This window comes from Coffea arabica, chromosome 6e (genome assembly GCF_036785885.1).
Source record: "Coffea arabica cultivar ET-39 chromosome 6e, Coffea Arabica ET-39 HiFi, whole genome shotgun sequence".
In the NCBI taxonomy this organism is placed as follows: Eukaryota; Viridiplantae; Streptophyta; class Magnoliopsida; order Gentianales; family Rubiaceae; genus Coffea; species Coffea arabica.
In genome coordinates this window covers 54,375,154-54,394,765 of record NC_092321.1, presented here as the reverse complement: position 1 = coordinate 54,394,765, position 19,612 = coordinate 54,375,154, and the positions used below count along the sequence as shown (strand labels likewise).

At 34.1% G+C, this 19,612-nt stretch overlaps 1 protein-coding gene and 1 long non-coding RNA gene across 2 annotated transcripts; both read right to left on the bottom strand.

Annotated features, from left to right (window-relative positions):
* Positions 1–1,477: 1,477 nt before the first annotated feature.
* On the bottom strand, positions 1,478–3,132 carry LOC140009198 (uncharacterized). Its single transcript, XR_011816555.1, has 2 exons — positions 2,411–3,132; positions 1,478–1,708 (listed from the first exon to the last, which is right to left on the bottom strand). It is a non-coding gene; the product is annotated as an uncharacterized lncRNA (long non-coding RNA).
* Positions 3,133–10,890: 7,758 nt separating this feature from the next.
* On the bottom strand, positions 10,891–11,676 carry LOC140009937 (aspartic proteinase nepenthesin-2-like). Its single transcript, XM_072056284.1, has 2 exons — positions 11,490–11,676; positions 10,891–11,177 (listed from the first exon to the last, which is right to left on the bottom strand). Exons 1-2 carry the CDS (start codon positions 11,674–11,676, stop codon positions 10,891–10,893), a joined length of 474 nt encoding a protein of 157 aa, XP_071912385.1.
* Positions 11,677–19,612: the final 7,936 nt, after the last annotated feature.

The window sequence follows — 19,612 nt, the reverse complement described above, 5'->3', positions numbered from 1 at the left end:
GACTATTATGCAAAGGTTTGCTGCAAGCAAATGCGTAAATGTGTAAAGTATTTTAAAGGATTCTCTCTTCCCAAATTTGTCAGCTCATGTAAAGCAAATGACACATAATCTTAATTTTCAATGTTATTGTCAATCAATCAACAATAGCCTGCAACTAAAGTTGGTTGTTGTTTCTTGATGATGTAGTGTTGGCAAGAGAATTGTATTAATTACTTACCCTCACACGATGAAGCACATGTCTACCTTGTAACAACATCAAATATATCATTATCGTTACTGTATAAAAGGTAGGATGAGTCTGGTAATAGGGAGTGTAAGTGTAAACATATTTTGCTTTTAGTTTTTGTTTAGCCTAAATTGCCCTCTTGTTTTTTAATTAGAGGTATTAAATTTCAATCATGACACTAATAAGGAAAAGTAAAAAGTTTCAATAAATTATATCTAAAAAATATTGGTAATAAAAATTAAAAACGACGCTTTTACAACTATATTAATCAATCATTTTCTTCAACTCCAATTATTGAAATATTCACATTCCATCCTCTCAAAGTTTACTTGCATTTCATTCATGTCAAATGATATATAGAAATATTTTTCGAGTTTTACGTCAAGAAGACTGTGATCGACACCATTCTCTGCAGCATTCAACACACATAAACATACCACATCTGGTATACTTGCTTAAACAAATTCTTTTTATCTAATTCCATTGTTGCTCCATCAAAATGAAATGCTATTGTTGTAGAGCCCTTAAAATCCCTAAACAAGTGTCCAATATAGCAAAATTTATACTTGTCCAAAGAGAAATATCGTCTTTCCAATGAGTCCCCTATGTAATCAACAATTGCCTGTTCAAGTTTCTCGTTTGCAATATCTTCAAAGGAAACTCAAACCTGAACCTGAATCAATAGTTGCACCCCCACCACTTTTAAAATTATCCATTTTCAAATCCTTTTTGTCAGTACCGAGCATCCTACCCCCAAAACTAATGCCTTCAAGATTTACGTAGTAATCAAACTCCCTAATAATCAGTATATTTTTTTCATCAAATGGATCGTTTAAATTTTCAATACAATATGAGAACTCAATACTATCCAGTTGTGAAGCTAATGAGATTCCTGAAGGACCAAACCCCAAGACACGATTGAACTTGTCTGTGTAGCTATTTTTTCTAGTACAACCAAATAACGGATTTAACTCATGCGCTGGTTGGTTGTCAAATGATGAACCGAAAATAAATCGTTCAAATGCAGGATTTCTGTGACAGCCCCACCTTCCCCTAAGGCGTACCAAAGGGGTTAGCGGACTGCCTGCCCATCTCTCGCCAGGACTACTAAAACGGTAAAACATTAATTCAAGTCGTTCGGGAAACTACTAACGCGCTTAACCCAACCATCAATCAAGAAACGGAAAACAAAAGTTAAAACGTAAAGTGAATAGTGACTGCCACGTCACAATCAGCCAGCACCCAATCAAATGCAAATAACTGCTTACAATCCCGGAAAGGAATATATATACAAGCCAAGTAGAATACATGGAACATGAATACCCACACACTGTTACCAACCACATTTGTATGATTACAAGCCAAAAGGAAACATGTAAATCCAAGTACAATCAAGTTGCCAACTATTGAGGAGCTATACAAAATCTCTCAACTAGCTCTACTCAACTCATCTTCAAACTCAAAAGTCCAAAAGGTAAATCCCTGTAAGGAAAACAAAATTCACGGAGTGAGCTTTCGCCCAATGAGGTACCATCACCAAAATATACCAGGATCACATAAACACAAGAATATTCAGTCCAAATACGCACGTCAAGTAAGTAAAATCAACAACACCCAAGTGTAGGGAATAAAAGGATACGGATGGCTCTCAAGAGCCCTTTTCCTCTTTTGCCATGCTTGATCTCATCTCATTGACTCTCCGTCAATGTATACCAGGTAATCATGACCGTAGACTCCTCTTTACTCCAATTATCCATCCACCTCACTTTCCCCTTACCGGGCCCGAACACCAAACAGTACAGAATTGATATTCCTCGAGTATACCGGAATCAAGGGTCTCATACCCAAAGATTCCCAAATACAGTCCCCATGGCTTGTCAAATGTCCCCGACCAAGTCCTTACTGGCTCGAGTCCATTGACTTCCAATGAGGTAGAGCTCAGAGTGAACAGTAAAGTTGGTATCCAAGCAATACCAAATCCAGTATAGTCAATAATATTCAAGTAATATCATAAACAGTCAAGTAAGCTTAGTATAATAACCAGTCAAGGAGGCTAGAGAGTACGAGAGTGGTAAAGTACACCCTCGCCTCACCTAGCTCAAACAATCATCACAACTAGTCCAAACCACAGAATTCAAGTACAAGAAAGCCACGGAATAACAAACATGTGAGTAGTACACTCACCAAGTTCAACAAAGAAATTTCACAAGTTTTCGCCCGACGTGAGCCTCGGATCACCGGCACGCCCTATAACAATCAAGAAAGTACAATGAAAACGCAAACACAAGTCGAATACCTTTTTCTAGGAACTATTAAGGCAAGACCCAAATATAGCTTGGAAATGAAAAATACATAACATGTAGGGTTAAAAGTAGAAATAAACCCTAAGATTATTCACTTCTATCAAATCTCAACCCAACACATAAGAATCCAATACCCTAGACACTTGGACAGCATTTCCCCTAAAATTTCAGCTTTTCCAACCTACAAGACAACCAATAAAAGCCATCCAACACAACCACAAGCACCCAAACAATATATAAGCCATTCCATATGCGTCATTAGGGTCATAATACCCTTCAATTATAGCCAATTAGAAGTTCAACAATCAACAATAGAAAACCCCCAATTTGAAACCCTAAATCTGAAATTTTCCGCACAAGCGGAAATTTTTCGCAATTAACCACAATTAACGCACAAGAGAACTATTTAATACCATTTAGAACCACCAATTCAAGCTCAATCATATCCATCATAGGAAAACAGAAAATTCCAGAAAAAAATCCAGAAAAATCAGAAAATTAGGAAACTTCACTCCAATCCACCAAATCGTCCGAAAAATCGCGGAAATAGCTACTATAAGGCACCAATTGGCCAAAATTTATAACAAAAGATGAGTTCCAAGCAAGATACCTTAGTTCTTCAAGAAAGGTTGTAGCTTGTGAGGTTTTCTTCCAAAACAACACCACCAAGTTCTTCAAAGACCCTTAGCAAGATGTTTTTATGGACTAATTCAAGAAACAAACGGCTAGTTTTCAAGATTTGAGCAAGATTAGAAGATGGAAGGTTGAAGAATTTTTTCCTTTGCTTGCTAGAGAGGTTCGGCCAAGACAAGGCTGAAATGAAGATGATTTGGTCAATTTTTGGTCTTTTATTCAAGTTAAAGAAAGTTAGGCAAAGTTAGGCAAGTTTAGTCCAACAACAATTTGACACTTGGCGCATTATTTTTGCTAGAGCTATCTTCTTGTCCCTCATGGCTAATCCATCTAGAAAACCTCCAATTATCTCCTAATACCTATTAACAAAATTTCTTTACGCAAAAAAAATTAACCTACTTGGTCAAATTTCTCTCACTTAATGCACTAGTGGGTCCCGCGACCAAAAGACGTTCCAAAATTCTCACGAACTACCTTATACTAGAAAAATGATTTAAAAACTATATTTACTGATAAAATATTGATAAAAGTAATATAATAAAGAAATTAAAAGAAAACGGGTGCACAGGAATAAAATAATAAATAAATAAAAAAAAATTTTTTTTTTTTTTCTGGGTTCTCACAATTTCCACGGACAATGACTTCACCCAAATATTTCAATACATACCAGCAGAGAGTGGGTGTTGGAATACATGTCAATGGAGTAGAAGAATAAAAGTCCTCGCACCTCACATTAACAGAATATGTTGAAGACTCCGCAGGCCAATAGTTTCTATAGAATGTCCTATTGCCGTCTATATCAAGTTTGCACTGAACCCAAAGCAGATTACTACCAGTATCCAACGCAACCAATTGAGCAGCCTCCAGTGAACCAAAGATGAAACCCACCAAAAACACAGGTATTGATGTGTTAACAAAATTTCCAGTCTCGAAATCAGTATCATTATCTGAATCATCATTTGAATCATCTGAATCATATTGTACTGTCAGCTTCAAATATTCTTGCATTGTCACCTTCAAGTATCTTAAGCGAGATAAGGAAATATGCAAGTCCCTATGTTCGGCAGCATTTGTGTCAAAATAAGGGAGGTCAATAGAGTTATAATGAATCATTTTCGTAACTATCCTACTCCGACTACTATGGCTGGTCCTTGGTATCAAAAGAAAGAAAAGAACGATGGTTATGGTGATTAGACGAAAGCTAGCCATACTTTCTGACTATTATGCAAATGTTTGCTGCAAGCAAATCTGTAAATGTGTAAAGTATTTTAAAGGATTCTCTCTTCCCAAATTTGTCAGCTCATGTAAAGCAAATGACACATAATCTTAATTTTCAATGTTATTGTCAATCAATCAGCAATAGCCTGCAGCTAAAGTTGGTTGTTGTTTCTTGATGATGTAGAGTTGGTAAGAGAATTGTATTAATTACTTGCCCTCACACGATGAATCACACGTCTACCTTGTAACAACATCAAATATATCGTTATCATTACCCAATAAAAGGTAGGATGAGTTTGGGTAACAGGGAGTGTAAGTGTAAACATATTTTGCTTTTAGTTTTTATTTGGCCTAAATTACCCTCAAGTCATTTAATTAGAGGTATTACATTTCAATCATGACACTAATAAGAAAAAATGAAAATTTTCAACAAATTACATCTAAAAAATATTGGTAATAAAATTAAAAACTACGCATTTACAACTATATTCATCAATCATTTTCTTCAACTCCAATTATTGAAATATTCGCATTCCATCCTTTCAAAGTTAACATACATTTCATTCATGTCAAATGATATATAGAAATATTTTTGAAGTCCTACGCCAAGAAGACTTTGATCGACACAATTCTCTGCAGCATTCAACACACTTAAACATACCACATCTGGTATACTTGCTTAAACAAATTCTTTTTATCTAATTGCATTGTTGCTCCATCAAAATGAAATGCTATTGTTGTAAAGCCCTTAAAATCCCTAAACAAGTGTCCAATATAGCAAAGTTGATACTTGTCCAAAGAGAAATACCGTCTTTCCAACGAGTCCCCTATGTAATCAACAATTGCCTGTTCAAGTTTCTCGTTTGCAATATCTTCAAAGGAAACTCAAACCTGAACCTGAATCAATAGTTGCACCCCCACCACTTTTAAAATTATCCATTCTCAAATCCTTTTTGTCAATACCGAGCATCCTACCCCCAAAACTAATGCCTTCAAGATTTACGTAGTAATCAAACTCCCTAATTATAAGAGGAGTTGAAAACTCAACTCCTCCGGATTTTATCCCTATAATCAGTATATTTTTTTCATCAAATGGATCGTTTAAATTACCAATACAATATGAGAACTCACTACTATCCAGTTGTGAAGCTAATGAGATTCCTGAAGGACCAAACCCCAAGACACGATTGAACTTGTCTGTTTAGCTATTTTTTCTAGTACATCCAAATAACGGATTTAACTCATGCGCTGGTTGATTGTCAAATGATGAACCGTAAATAAATCGTTCAAATGCAGGATTTCCACGGACAATGACTTCACCCAAATATTTCAATAAATACCAGCAGAGAGTGGGTGTTGGAATACATGTCAATGGAGTAGAAGAATAAAAGTCCACGCACCTCACATTAACAGAATATGTTGAAGACTCCGCAGGCCAATAGTTTCTATAGAATGTCCTATTGCCGCCTCTATCAAGTTTGCACTGAACACAAAGCAGATTGCAACCAGTATCCAACGCAGCCAATTGAGCAGCCTCTCGTGAACCAAAGTTGAAACCCACCAAAAACACAGGTATTGATGTGTTAACAAAAATTCCAGTCTCGAAATCAGTATCATTATCTGAATCATCATTTGAATCATCTGAATCATATTGTACTGTCAGCTTCAAATATTCTTGCATTGTCACCTTCAAGTATCTTAAGCGAGATAAGGAAATATGCAAGTCCCTATGTTCGGCAGCATTTGTGTCAAAATAAGGGAGGTCAATAGAGTTATAATGAATCATTTTCGTAACTATCCTACTCCGACTACTATGGCTGGTCCTTGGTATCAAAAGAAAGAAAAGAACGATGGTTATGGTGATTAGACGAAAGCTAGCCATACTTTCTGACTATTATGCAAATGTTTGCTGCAAGCAAATCTGTAAATGTGTAAAGTATTTTAAAGGATTGTCTCTTCCCAAATTTGTCAGCTCATGTAAAGCAAATGACACATAATCTTAATTTTCAATGTTATTGTCAATCAATCAGCAATAGCCTGCAGCTAAAGTTGGTTGTTGTTTCTTGATGATGTAGAGTTGGTAAGAGAATTGTATTAATTACTTGCCCTCACACGATGAATCACACGTCTACCTTGTAACAACATCAAATATATCGTTATCATTACCCAATAAAAGGTAGGATGAGTCTTGGTAACAGGGAGTGCATGTGTTAACATATTTTGCTTTTAGTTTTTGTTTAGACTAAATTACCCTCATGTCTTTTAACTTGAGGTATTACATTTCAATCATGACACTAATAAGAAAAAATGAAAAATTTTAATAAATTACATCTAAAAAATATTGGTAATAAAAATTGAAAAGACGTTTTTACAACTATATTCCTCAATCATTTTCTTCAACTCCAATTATTGAAATATTCACATTCCATCCTCTCAAAGTTAACTTGCATTTCATTCACGTCAAATGATATATAGAAATATTTTTGGAGTTCTACGCCAAGAAAACTGTGATCGACACCATTCTCTGCAGCATTCAACACACTTAAACATACCACATCTGGTATACTTGTTTAAACAAATTCTCTTTATCTAATTTCATTGTTGCTCTATCAAAATGAAATGCTATTGTTGTAAAGCCCTTAAAATCCCTAAACAAGTGTACAATATAGCAAAGTTGATACTTGTCCAAAGAGAAATATCGTCTTTCCAATGAGTCCCCTATGTAATCAACAATTACCTGTTCAAGTTTCTCGTTTGCAATATCTTCAAAAGAAACTCAAACTTGAACCTGAATCAATAGTTGCACCCCCACCACTTTTTAAATTATCCATTCTCAAATCCTTTTTGTCAGTGCCTAGTATCCTACCCCCAAAGCTAATGCCTTCAAGATTTACGTAGTAATGGAACTCCCTAATAATAAGAGGAGTTGAGTTTTCAACTCCTCCGGACTTTATCCCTATGATCAGTATATTTTTTTCGTCAAATGGATTGTTTAAATTTTCAATACATTATGAGAACTCACTACTATCCAGTTGTGAAGTTAATGAGATTCCTGAAGGACCAAGCCCCGAGACACCATTGAACTTATCTATGTAGCTATTTTTTCTAGTACATCCAAATAACGGATTTAACTTATGCGCTGGTTGGTTATCAAATGATGAACCGAAAATAAATCGTTCAAATGCAAAATTTCCACGAACAACGATTTCACCCAAATATTTCAATACATACCAGCAAAGAGTGGGTGTTGGAATACATGTCAACGGAATAGAAGAACAAAAGTCCTCGCACCTCACATTAGCGGGATATATTGAAGACTCCCCAAGCCAATAGTTTCTACAGAATGTCCTATTGCTGCCTATACCAGGTTTGCACTGAACTCAAAGCAGATTACTACCTGTATCCAACGCAACCAATTGAGCAGCCTCCCGTGAACCAATGTTGAAACCCACCAAAAACACAGGTATTGATGTGTTAACAAAAATTCCAATCTCGAAATCAGTATCATTATCCGAATCATCATTTGAATCATCTGAATCATATTGTACTGTCAGCTTCAAATATTCTTGCATTGTCACTTTCAAGTGTCATAAGCGAGATAAGGAAATATGCAAGTCCCTATGTTCGACAGCATTTGTGTCAAAATAGGGGGGAGTGAATAGAGTTATAATGAATCATTTTTGTAACTATCCTACTCCTACTAATATGGCTTGTTCTTGCTATCCAAAGACAGAAAAGAACGATGGTTGTGGTGATTAGAAGAAAGTTAGCCATACTTTCTGACTATTATGCAAAGGTTTGCTGCAAGCAAATGTGTAAATGTGCAAAGTGTTTTAAAGGATTCCCTCTTCCCAAATTTGTCAGCTAATGTAAAACAAATGACACATAATCTTAATTTTCAATGTTATTGTCAATCAATCAACAATAGCCTGCAGCTAAAGTTGGTTGTTGTTTCTTGATGATGTAGAGTTGGCAAGAGAATTGTATTAATTACTTGCCCTCACACGATGAAGCACACGTCTACCTTGTAACAACATCAAATATATCATTATCATTACTCTATAAAAGGTAGGATGAGTCTTGGTAACAGGGAGTGTAAGTGTAAACATATTTTGCTTTTAGTTTTTGTTTAGCCTAAATTACCCTCATGTTTTTTAATTAGAGGTATTACAATTCAATCATGACACTAATAAGAAAAATGAAAATTTTCAATAAATTACATCTAAAAATTATTGATAATAAAAATTATAAACTACGCATTTACAACTATATTCATCAATCATTTTCTTCAACTCCAATTATTGAAATATTCGCATTCCATCCTTTCAAAGTTAACATACATTTCATTCATGTCAAATGATATATAGAAATATTTTTGAAGTCCTACGCCAAGAAGACTGTGATCGACACAATTCTCTGCAGCATTCAACACACTTAAACATACCACATCTGGGTATACTTGTTTAAACAAATTCTCTTTATCTAATTCCATTGTTGCTCCATCAAAAATGAAATGCTATTGCTTTAAAGCCCTTAAAATCCCTAAACAAGCGTCTTTCCAATGAGTTCTCTATGTAATCAACAATTGCCTATTCAAGTTTCTCGTATGCAATATCTTGAAGGAAACTCAAACTTGAACTTGAATCAATAATTGCACCCCCACCACTTTTAAAATTATCCATTTTCAAATCCTTTATATCAGTGCCGAGCATCCTACCCCCAAAGCTAATGCCTTCAAGATTTGCGTAGTAATGGAACTCCCAAATAATAAGAGGAGTTGAGTTTTCAACTCCTCCGGACTTTATCCCTATGATCAGTATATTTTTCTCATCAAATGGATCGCTTAAATTTCCAATACAATATGAGAACTAACTACTATCCAGTTGTGAAGCTAATGAGATTCCTGAAGGACCAAACCCCAAGACACGATTGAACTTGTCTATGTTGCTATTTTTTCTAATACATCAAAATAACAGATTTAACTCATGCGCTGGTTGGTTGTCAAATGATGAATCGAAAACAAATCTTTCAAATGTAAGATTTCCTCGGACAACGATTTCACCCAAATATTTCAATACTTACCAGCAGAGAGTGGGTGTTAGAATACATGTCAATGGAGTAGAAGAACAAAAGTTCTCGCACCTCACATTAGCAGAATATGTTGAAAACTCCCCCGACCAATAGTTTCTATAGAATGTCTTATTGCCGCCTATACTAGGTTTGCACTGAACCCAAAAGCAGATTACTACCAGTATCCAACGCAACCAATTGAGCAGCCTCTCGTGAACCAATGTTGAAACCCACCAAAAACACAGGTATTGATGTGTTAACAAAAATTCCAGTCTCGAAATCAGTATCATTATCTGAATCATCATTTGAATCCTCTGAATCATCTTGTACTGTCAGCTTCAAATATTCTTGCATTGTCATCTTCAAATATCTTAAGCGAGATAAGGAAATATGCAAGTTCCTATGTTCAGCAGTATTTGTGTCAAAATAGGGGGAGTGAATAGAGTTATAATGAATCATTTTTGTAACTATCATACTCCTACTACTATGGCTGGTTCTTGTTATCAAAAGACAGAAAAGAACGATAGTTGTGGTGATTAGAAGAAAGCTAGCCACAATTTCGGGCTATTATGCAAAGGTTTGCTGCAAGCAAATGTGTAAATGTACAAAGTGTTTTAAAGGATTCTCTCTTCTCAAATTTGTCAACTCATGTAAAGCAAATGACACATAATTTTAATTTTCACTGTTTTTGTCAATCAATCTGCAATAGCTTGCAGCTAAAGTTGGTTGTTGTTTGTTGATGATGTAGAGTTGGCAAGAGAATTGTATTAATTACTTGCCCTCACACGATGAAGCACACATCTACCTTGTAACAATATCAAATATATCATTATCATTACTCTATAAAAAGTAAGATGAGTCTTGGTAACAGGGAGTGTAAGTGTGAACATATTTTGCTTTCAGTTTTTGTTTAGCCTAAATGACTCTCATGCCTTTTAATTAGAGTTATTATATTTCAATCATGACACTAATAAGAAAAAACAAAAAGTTTCAATAAATTATATCTAAAAAATATTGGTAATAAAAATTATAAACCACGCATGTACAACTATATTCAGCAATCATTTTCTTCAACTCCACTTATTGAAATATTCACATTCCATCCTCTCAAAGTTAACTTGCATCTCATTCATGTCAAATGATATATAGAAATATTTGTGGAGTTCTACGCCAAGAAGACAGTGATCGACACCATTCTCTGCAGCATTTAACACACTTAAACATACCACATCTGTGTATACTTGCTTAAACAAATTCTCTTTATCTAATTCCGTTGTTGCTCCATCAAAATGAAATACTATTGTTGTAAAGCCCTTAAAATCCCTAAACGAGTGTCCAATATAGCAAAGTTGATATTTGTCCAAAGGGAAATATCGTCTTTCCAATGAGTCCCATATGTAATCAACAATTGCCTGTTCAAGTTTCTCGTTTGCAATATCTTCAAAGGAAACTCAAACTTGAACCTGAATCAATAATTGCACCCCCACCACTTTTAAAATTATCCATTCTCAAATCCTTTTTGTCAATGCCGAGCATCCTACCCCCAAAGCTAATGCCTTCAAGATTTACGTAGTAATGGAACTCCCTAATAATAAGAGGAGTTGAGTTTTCAACTCCTCCGGACTTTATCCCTATGATCAGTATATTTTTTTCATCAAATGGATCGCTTAAATTTTCAATACAATATGAGAACTCACTACTATCCAGTTGTGAAGCTAATGAGATTCCTGAAGGGCCAAGCCCCAAGACACCATGGAACTTGTCTATGTAGCTATTTTTTCTTTTACATCAAAGTAACAGATTTAACTCATGCGCTGGTTGGTTGTCAAATGATGAACCGAAAACAAATCTTTTAAATACAAGATTTTCACGGACAACGACTTCACCCAAATATTTCAATACATACCAGCAGAGAGTGGGTGTTGGAATACATGTCAATGGAATAGAAGAACAAAAGTCCTCGCACCTCACATTAGCAGAATATGTTGAAAACTCCCCAGGCTAATAGTTTCTATAGAATGTCCTATTGCCGCCTATACCAGGTTTGCACTGAACCCAAAGCAGATTACTACCAGTATCCAACGCAACCAATTGAGCAGCCTCCCGTGAACCAATGTTGAAACCCACCAAAAACACAGGTATTGATGTGTTAACAAAAATTCCAGTCTCGAAATCAGTATCATGATCTGAATCATCTTGTACTGTTAGCTTCAAATCTTCTTGCATTGTCACCTTCAAGTATCTTAAGCGAGATAAGGAAATATGCAAGTCCCTATGTTCGGCAGCATTTGTGTCAAAATAGGGGGAGTGAATAGAGTTATAATGAATCATTTTTGTAACTATCCTACTCCTACTACTATGGATGGTTCTTGCTATCAAAAGACAGAAAAGAACGATGGTTGTGGTGATTAGAAGAAAGCTAGCCATACTTTCTGACTATTATGCAAAGGTTTGCTGCAAGCAAATGTGTAAATGTGCAAAGTATTTTAAAGGATTCTCTCTTCCCAAATTTGTCAGCTCATGTAAAGCAAATGACACATAATCTTAATTTTCAATGTTATTGTCAATCAATCAGCAATAGCCTGCAGCTAAAGTTGGTCGTTGTTTGTTGATGATGTAGAGTTAGCAAGAGAATTGTATTAATTACTTGCCCTCACACGATGAAACACACGTCTACCTTGTAACAACATCAAATATATCATTATCACTACTCTATAAAAAGTAGGATGAGCCTTGGTAACAGGGAGTATAAGTGTAAACATATTTTGCTTTTAGTTTTTGTTTAGCCTAAATTACCCTCATGTCTTTTAATTAGAGTTATTACATTTCAATCATGACACTAATAAGAAAAAATGAAAAGTTTCAATAAATTACATCTCAAAAGTATTGGTAATAAAAATTAAAAACTACCCATTTACAACTATATTCACCAATCATTTTCTTCAACTCCAATTATTGTATGTGTTAAAATTATCTCCAATTATTATATTCTTATGTGTGATAGTTAAAGTTAACTATATTTTATATACCATATTGGTATAGAAAAAAATCATGATTAACAAGAAGGCAAAACGTTATAAACAGTTATGAGAAAATGAAAGGTTTAATTCATGATTAAATTCACTATATTATGTCGAATTGACTAAGAAAACTTCAAAAAATTTGTTGATAGTTATAAAAAAAATATAACAGAAAAAGTATACAACTACTGAAATTGATAAAAATCTGTTGTATCCGAATCATAATGTTTTGGTATGTATTTTGCTCAGGTTTTATTGTATACATTGGTTTGACAAAATATAAAAAAAAAATTCCTATGCTTATTGTCACAATCCAAATAAAATATGTAACAGCTTAGTTTAGAGTTCATAAAAATTTCTTCTTCTTCCATCTTCAGAGTTCAATAAACTTTTAATTGTTTTGTATATAATAAAATTTTTTTACAACTAACGGTTGTAAAATTTTATTTATCATATGGTTTCTAAGTTAATATTATACCAACAACTTCGTTTAAATATGATAATCCTCCATCTTCAAAGTTTTTATAACTATAGAATGTACAATAAACTTTTAATTACTTTGTACGCTATATACATTTTGTACCATTACCAAATGCTTAATTTTGTTCATTATATAGTTTCTTAGTTTATATTATGCCAATAATTAAAGTTTTGCACAAAAAATTTAATATATTAAAAGTTTTATATCTTGAAAAAATATATTCACATACAAAGCACGTGAGTTATTACTAGGAACATCAAATATGGCCATCATGAAGAGAAATTCCCAAATTTATGATGAAATTTAAAATTTTTCTATAAAGGAGGCTTTTTGGGCGTGGGATTCCACCAAGTGGTCGTTGCATTTGCCAAGTGCGAACTCAAGAAATTCATATTTGTTAAATGCAATGTCTTCTTAAATTTTTGACTCACAAAAGCCAAAAAAAAAAAATTCACTTCAAACCTCGCATTCAAGAAATGCGAGGTTGCTGACCTCGCGTTTGTTAAATGCAACGTATGCAATTTCTAAAACCTTTTATCTTTTGAACATTAATAAATTCATGCTCATGTATTTTTATTTTATTTTTTGTTAAAAGCTAAGCAGATCTTTTGCTTTTCTTTTGAGTATGGATTTTACTTTTTATTTTGCAAAATTATGGAGAATGAATTTTTAGGTTATTATCCATTGATCTTGGATTTCACATTAAACATATATTGAATAATCATTGATGTAATCAAAAGTAAATCATTATTTTATCATTGACATAATGTTCAAAGAAGACATTAACTGAACACTAATATTATTTAATCCCATAATCTGATTAGCCCTTGCTATAAATCCTATTTATATCCAACTACTTCCCATGCCATCTAGCATTCCTATTTTTGCTGAGCAGGTTATTGAATTAATTAATTAGCAAATTAGCATATGGTATAAAACTAACTTTTCTTGACAAAGATGTACAATATTATCTAATCAATTAATAATGATAAAATACATCGTACTACTTCGCTAATAATAAAGTTGCTATTTTACTAAGTGTTGAGTACTTGATATATATTAACAATAGCTTATGTAGAATTAGTTGTCCTGAGGATTCTTCAAATATCTTAAAAATCTAATTCTAACTACAAAATATTAATTGGGTTGGTTTCTTTCATTGCAGAAAAATGATCCTTGTACCATTCATCACTTAGTGCCATTGAATCCAATGCCATGGAACATGATTACCCGCAATAAAATTCAAAAATAGTAGAATGAATGCATGTACTTCATTCATCCACTGCATAATTATCACTTGAAACGGAAGTATATTAGTGTGCTTGACTAACAATACAAAACATAAAGAATGAGCTAAAATGTTCAAAATTATTTGAACTACCTAGGCACTTAGGGTGTGTTTGTTTGGATTAAAAATATTTTCTAGAAAATGTTTTCCACAATTTCCAGTGCTTTTTAGCCTTAGAATTGGTGAAAATTATTTTACGAAAGAAATTATTTTCCCCATTTTGACGTGAAAAAACTTTCTTAAATGAGGAACTAAAGCTGTTTTCCAAAAGAAGATCTCCATCGAAAGCTGTTTTTCATCGAGGAGGACTCGATGTGAGTAGAAACTCCATCGAAACTGGTCAATAAAGACCGTCACATATTGTGACAAGTTTTTATGGGAGGTAAGGTTCGAACTCTTGACCTCCCGCACCACTAAGCCTAAGAAGGCTTGGGATGACCACTGGACCTTTTCATAGGTTAGGACATGTAGGCTGGTGGTGAAGTACAGTAGTAGTGGGCAGAGAATAGCGGTGGTGGCGATTGATCATGATTCATGACATTTTAACGATAGCCAATCGGAGCAAAGTTTCAAAATTGCAACCAAACTCCTGAAAATTATGTAAATGCAAATCTTTTCCCAGAAAACAATTTCAACAGAAATATTTTCCTAATGAAAATATTTTACATCTAACCAAATAGACCCTTAATGGAAAAGTTATTCATCGTTCCAAAGACATCAAATGAGCCTATAACCCCATTCTGATTAAATTAAAACAACCACATAAGCCAATGAATACAAAGAAATTTTATTTTCTCTTCGTATAATATTTCTTTGTACATGAACAGGAAGAAATATTAGTTACAGCATAATCCAATGAATACCAAGAAATATTAGTGTGAAGCATGAACTGGACGATGAACGAGAAACATTCAACAACTCATGAGGAATCTAAACAATTTCCTTCTCAAAGTACAACTTAGCAGCATAATTTATTGTTTCAGCCCATTGCTAGTCTAACCTTGATAGACCATGAGATCTTGTAGGTATTAGAGACTCTAACAAGCTATCTATTTGCTCGACCCATTGTGAGAACAGGAAAAAATTAGGTGATATTTATTTATTTCTTTAAATGTATTTTCTTTACTTTAAATTATTGCCTTAATTTTCTAGATATTTTTATTAGTGAGTCAAGTTTTTAAATCATTTTCTTGCTATAAGTTAGTACACGTTAAGTTTGACGTGCATTATGGACATGGGACCCGCTAGTGCGATAAGTGTGATAAATTTTTGACGACTAGGTGGAATTTTGCATGAAGGGATATTGTTTATAAGGTGCTAATGGATAATTAGAGGTTAGCTAGATATTTAGCCTTTGGAAGACAATAAGATAAGGGTTAATCTTGGCTAAATATTTGTCTTAAAATTATTGGACTTTTGACCTTGACTAAGGACTTTTTTACCTCTTTAATAAAATCAAAATTTGACCACAATTCCTTCTATTTTGCTCCTAGCTTGGCCGAACCATTGAGAGGGAAAAAGGAAAGGAAACTTCATCTTCAACCACCAATTTCGTGCTTAAATCTTGAGTTCCAACCATAGATTTTGCAAACCACTCCATAAAAGTTGTTCACTAGCGAAGATTAAGGGCTTGAGTGGAGAGATTTTTTGTAGAAAAGCACTAAGCTTCCATCTTTCTTGGAGGTTCAAGGTAACTTAGCAAGATACTTCCCTCTACTTCAAATATTTGCTAATTAGTGGCTTATGGTTGCAAAATTGGTAGTTTTATGAGAAGGTTTCATGGTTTGAAATGATGTTGTGAAAATTTCAGCTTTATAGTGTTAATTTGCAAGACTTGACTTGAGAGTTATGGCCATGATTAACCTTGCTATGTTGTGTTTAATCTGTGGTATGAAGTTGATGATGATTATTGAGGCTTTAGTAGATGATTTCTTGTTGTTTTGCATGAAGTTGTGTAATGTGACCAAAGCTGGTACGAAACAGGATAGCTAGAGCAGTGTTGGGCAATCTGTTGTATCTTGGTAAAGGTCAAAATTGAGTTCTATTTAATGCGTTTGAAACTAGATTCATACGGCTATAAACCGTGAAAATTTCAGACCCTGGTTCTGTCTGTGTGATTTATGGTGATTTTGTAAAATTTGATAAATTTCGAGACTATTCTGCCTTAGTTTTGTAGTTTTTGTATTGTATAGTTAAAATCTGACTGGTTTGTGGTCTGAATCTTGAAAAGTGACCTTCTAGAGATATGTAGCTCTTCAAATCTACTTTCTTGTGTCAAAATTTGGTGATTTTTGGACTTACAAAATCCCTGTTTTGATTTTTTCAAAGTTGGTTGCTGGAGTTGAAAACTTTCTGTTCAGAGAGGTTTTAAGAGTCAATTGAGCTGCGAATTTGTCATCGTTTAGGCCAAACCAGCTCTTGCTCAAAACATGAAAGTTGTAGGGTATTGAGCCAGTTTTCTACCTGTAAAAGTCAAATCAATCAGATCATCGTAGCCTCTAAAATGACCAGAACACCTTGCCTGCAGTGAAAACCCTGATTTGCTGTAATCGTTTTCCTTATACTTTTGAAATGTTCATTTTTGACCCTGAAGACGTCTGATCTTGAACCCGATGTCTTCATAAGAAATGTAGCCCTGTGGCTTAGCTTCGAAAAATATAGAAATGATCTCAATCTGATTTGTATAGCCTCAGTTATGATCAGAATACTAACACATGACAAAGCTGTCACCTATACATTTTCTCTTGAGTATTTGTTTTCTTCATTTTTCTTGATTCCATTCATTTTTCATAGTTCAAATTAACATTTGTACTCCATATTACAATCAAACCCTTGTACTTGATGTTTCCTTAGATTTAAATGAGAAACCTTAATGTTCTTTATTATGCTTAATTCTTGACCCGGAACTTGATTTCTCATGGTTTCATTCTTACTTTTGAACTTTGAATTTGAAAAGGCTTGATTCAAGGCTATAACGACTTGCTTTATTCTTTATTATACATTTGAGAATTATATACCAACCTCTTGTTTCTTCACTTCTTAAGTGCGAAAACCCTAAGGTTTTGTTTTTCACTTTCATATAAACTTGTTGGTTCTTACCTCAAGATTCGAGAGTCAAGGGTGTTATTCAGGAACCGAGACATATCGCACGTAACAGTGAGTGTTCCTTGCATGTGTGTGTGACTTGAATAGTTTTGCTATATGTTTACTTCATATTTCTTGTATGTTTAAGTGTTAAGTGCTCCCTATAATTGCTCCTATGTAATTTTTTACCGTTTTAAGGCGAGTGTGTACTTTATCATACTCGACCTACTAAAATAACAAATTTCTACCGTTTAACCGTGAATTTCTACCGTTTACCAATTGATTTGATTATTTGCACATGTTGTGAGCTCTTAGCTAAACTGGGCCCTGCACTTGGTTGCTAACCTGCTCGAGCCAGAATTGGACTTGGTCGAGTAGGTTGGAATCCTGAGTCACGGTTTCGGTATACTCGAGTATTACCACTGGAGGAATAAGGTGATGGCCAGACAAACCGAGGGAATTATTAGAGTTATAAGGTGAACCCGACCAAAATAGTTCCACGTGAACACCGTATCCGTTTAATGTGTATTTATTTCTGTAAAATGATAAATGTCTCATTTTAATGTGCCAATGTGAAACCTTGACCCATATGTGCATTGTGTTTAATTTACTTGATTTATTAGAACTGCTTGTGTGTTTTGGAATCTCACTGGATTGTTTAACTCATTCCACTCCTTTGTTTTCCTCAACAGGATTCAAGACCGAGAGCACTCACGAATAGTACTACGTTGTTTTCTTTTGGAGACTTCAAGTTGTATTATAGCAAATGACTGTAGTACATATTCTTTTGGGTTGTATTTAAATTTGAAGGTTAACTAATTTTAAGTATGAAATGTTTTGGAGTACTTTAAATGTATATTGAAAATATTTGAAGAATTTCTAACTTTTAAATTATGGATTGTACTGAGCCTCGGCGAGAGTTGGGCAGATGGTCCGCTGAACCTTTTGGTTCGCTTTAGGGGGAGGTGGGGTCGTCACACCCATTGCTAGTTTATTGTGTTTTCCCTGATTTGTAGATATTTTCACTTACTGAATTTTAGACACTCACGCGAATATTTAAAATTTTGGACATGTATGGAGAGTTTTAGACATGTCTGTGACTTTCAATGATGCGACTATAGTCCCTAAATTGATTTTGTAACAAAATTAACCATATATACAAAATAAATAAATACAAGCATGGTGTGATACCCCGACTTTTAGGATATTACTGTTTCTATATATATATATTTTTTGTTTTAAGACATTGTTTTGTTTTAAAGGTTAGAAACCCTAAATTCTAATCAAAAGAAAAAAAAATCCTAGTTTACTTGTGACTAACCGGTTTTCTTAAATCTCTTATATTTTAATCGAAACCCTAATTGTAACCAATGGAATTGTAAAATTCCTCACATTTTTCTTAAAATTCCTTTTATTTGGTATTTATTCCTTTCTAATAGCTTTACTACTCATTCACACCCTCAGTAAGTGCAATCCACCATAGAATCAAGGTTTTTCCCTTTAGGTTCTTAGTTCGGGTAAATTAGGGCTTTTTGCGTATTTTGACCGTGTGCTCACTTGGTGAGATGTGTGCACTAAATTTGGTGATTAAGAGTGAGTTTTAGATGATATTAAATGTATGATTAGAAGTGATAATAATAAGTTAGTGAATTATAAGATAAAACCCTAGTATATGCGATTTAGGAGAAAACGAGTTGAACCGACGGGTACCGTTTGTTACCGAGTAAGTGCACCACTTAAACACTACTTTATTATCTTAATCTCCTTGCTATTAATTGATTAATATCAGCCTCAAAATATCCTCAAGGCAGCCGAAATATTGGACCAAAAATAAGAGAGAAAAGAACAAAATTTGACTACCAATCAAAGTGTGACACTTGTCACCTTTGACCCAAATTCATTTCTATCATTTTAACCTTCTTGAAGCTTCATTTGAGCTTTCATTTACAGCTTTCCAGCTGTGAGAGTGAGAGGAACTAGAAGAGAGGAAACCATTTCAATCCATCTTGGGTTTTGCTTGATTTAGTGAGAAAACAAGAAAACTAAATCGATTAACTTGCAAATTGAGAGCTTGGGAAGCTTAGGAAGCTAAATTTCACAAGGAGAGGTGGTGGATAACTCTTTCAAGCATCTTTGAGAGGTATATTGGCTGTCCATCACATTTATTTCCCTTAATCTTGTTAAAGTTTAGTTAGAAACTCTTAATCTTGCCTTATGACGGTTAATCGGTTGGTTTTGATGGATTTGTTGGATATGGAGCTAGGGTTTACATTTTCAGCTTTGATTATA

Coding starts and splice junctions, on each gene's coding strand:
- LOC140009937 (XM_072056284.1), bottom strand. CDS start 11,676: ATGCAAGAAGATTTGAAGCTAACAGTACAAGATGATTCAGATCATGAT. Junction 11,178..11,489: donor TTGGGTTCAGTGCAAACCTG/GTATAGGCGGCA, acceptor TTGGCCCTTCAG/GAATCTCATTAGCTTCACAA.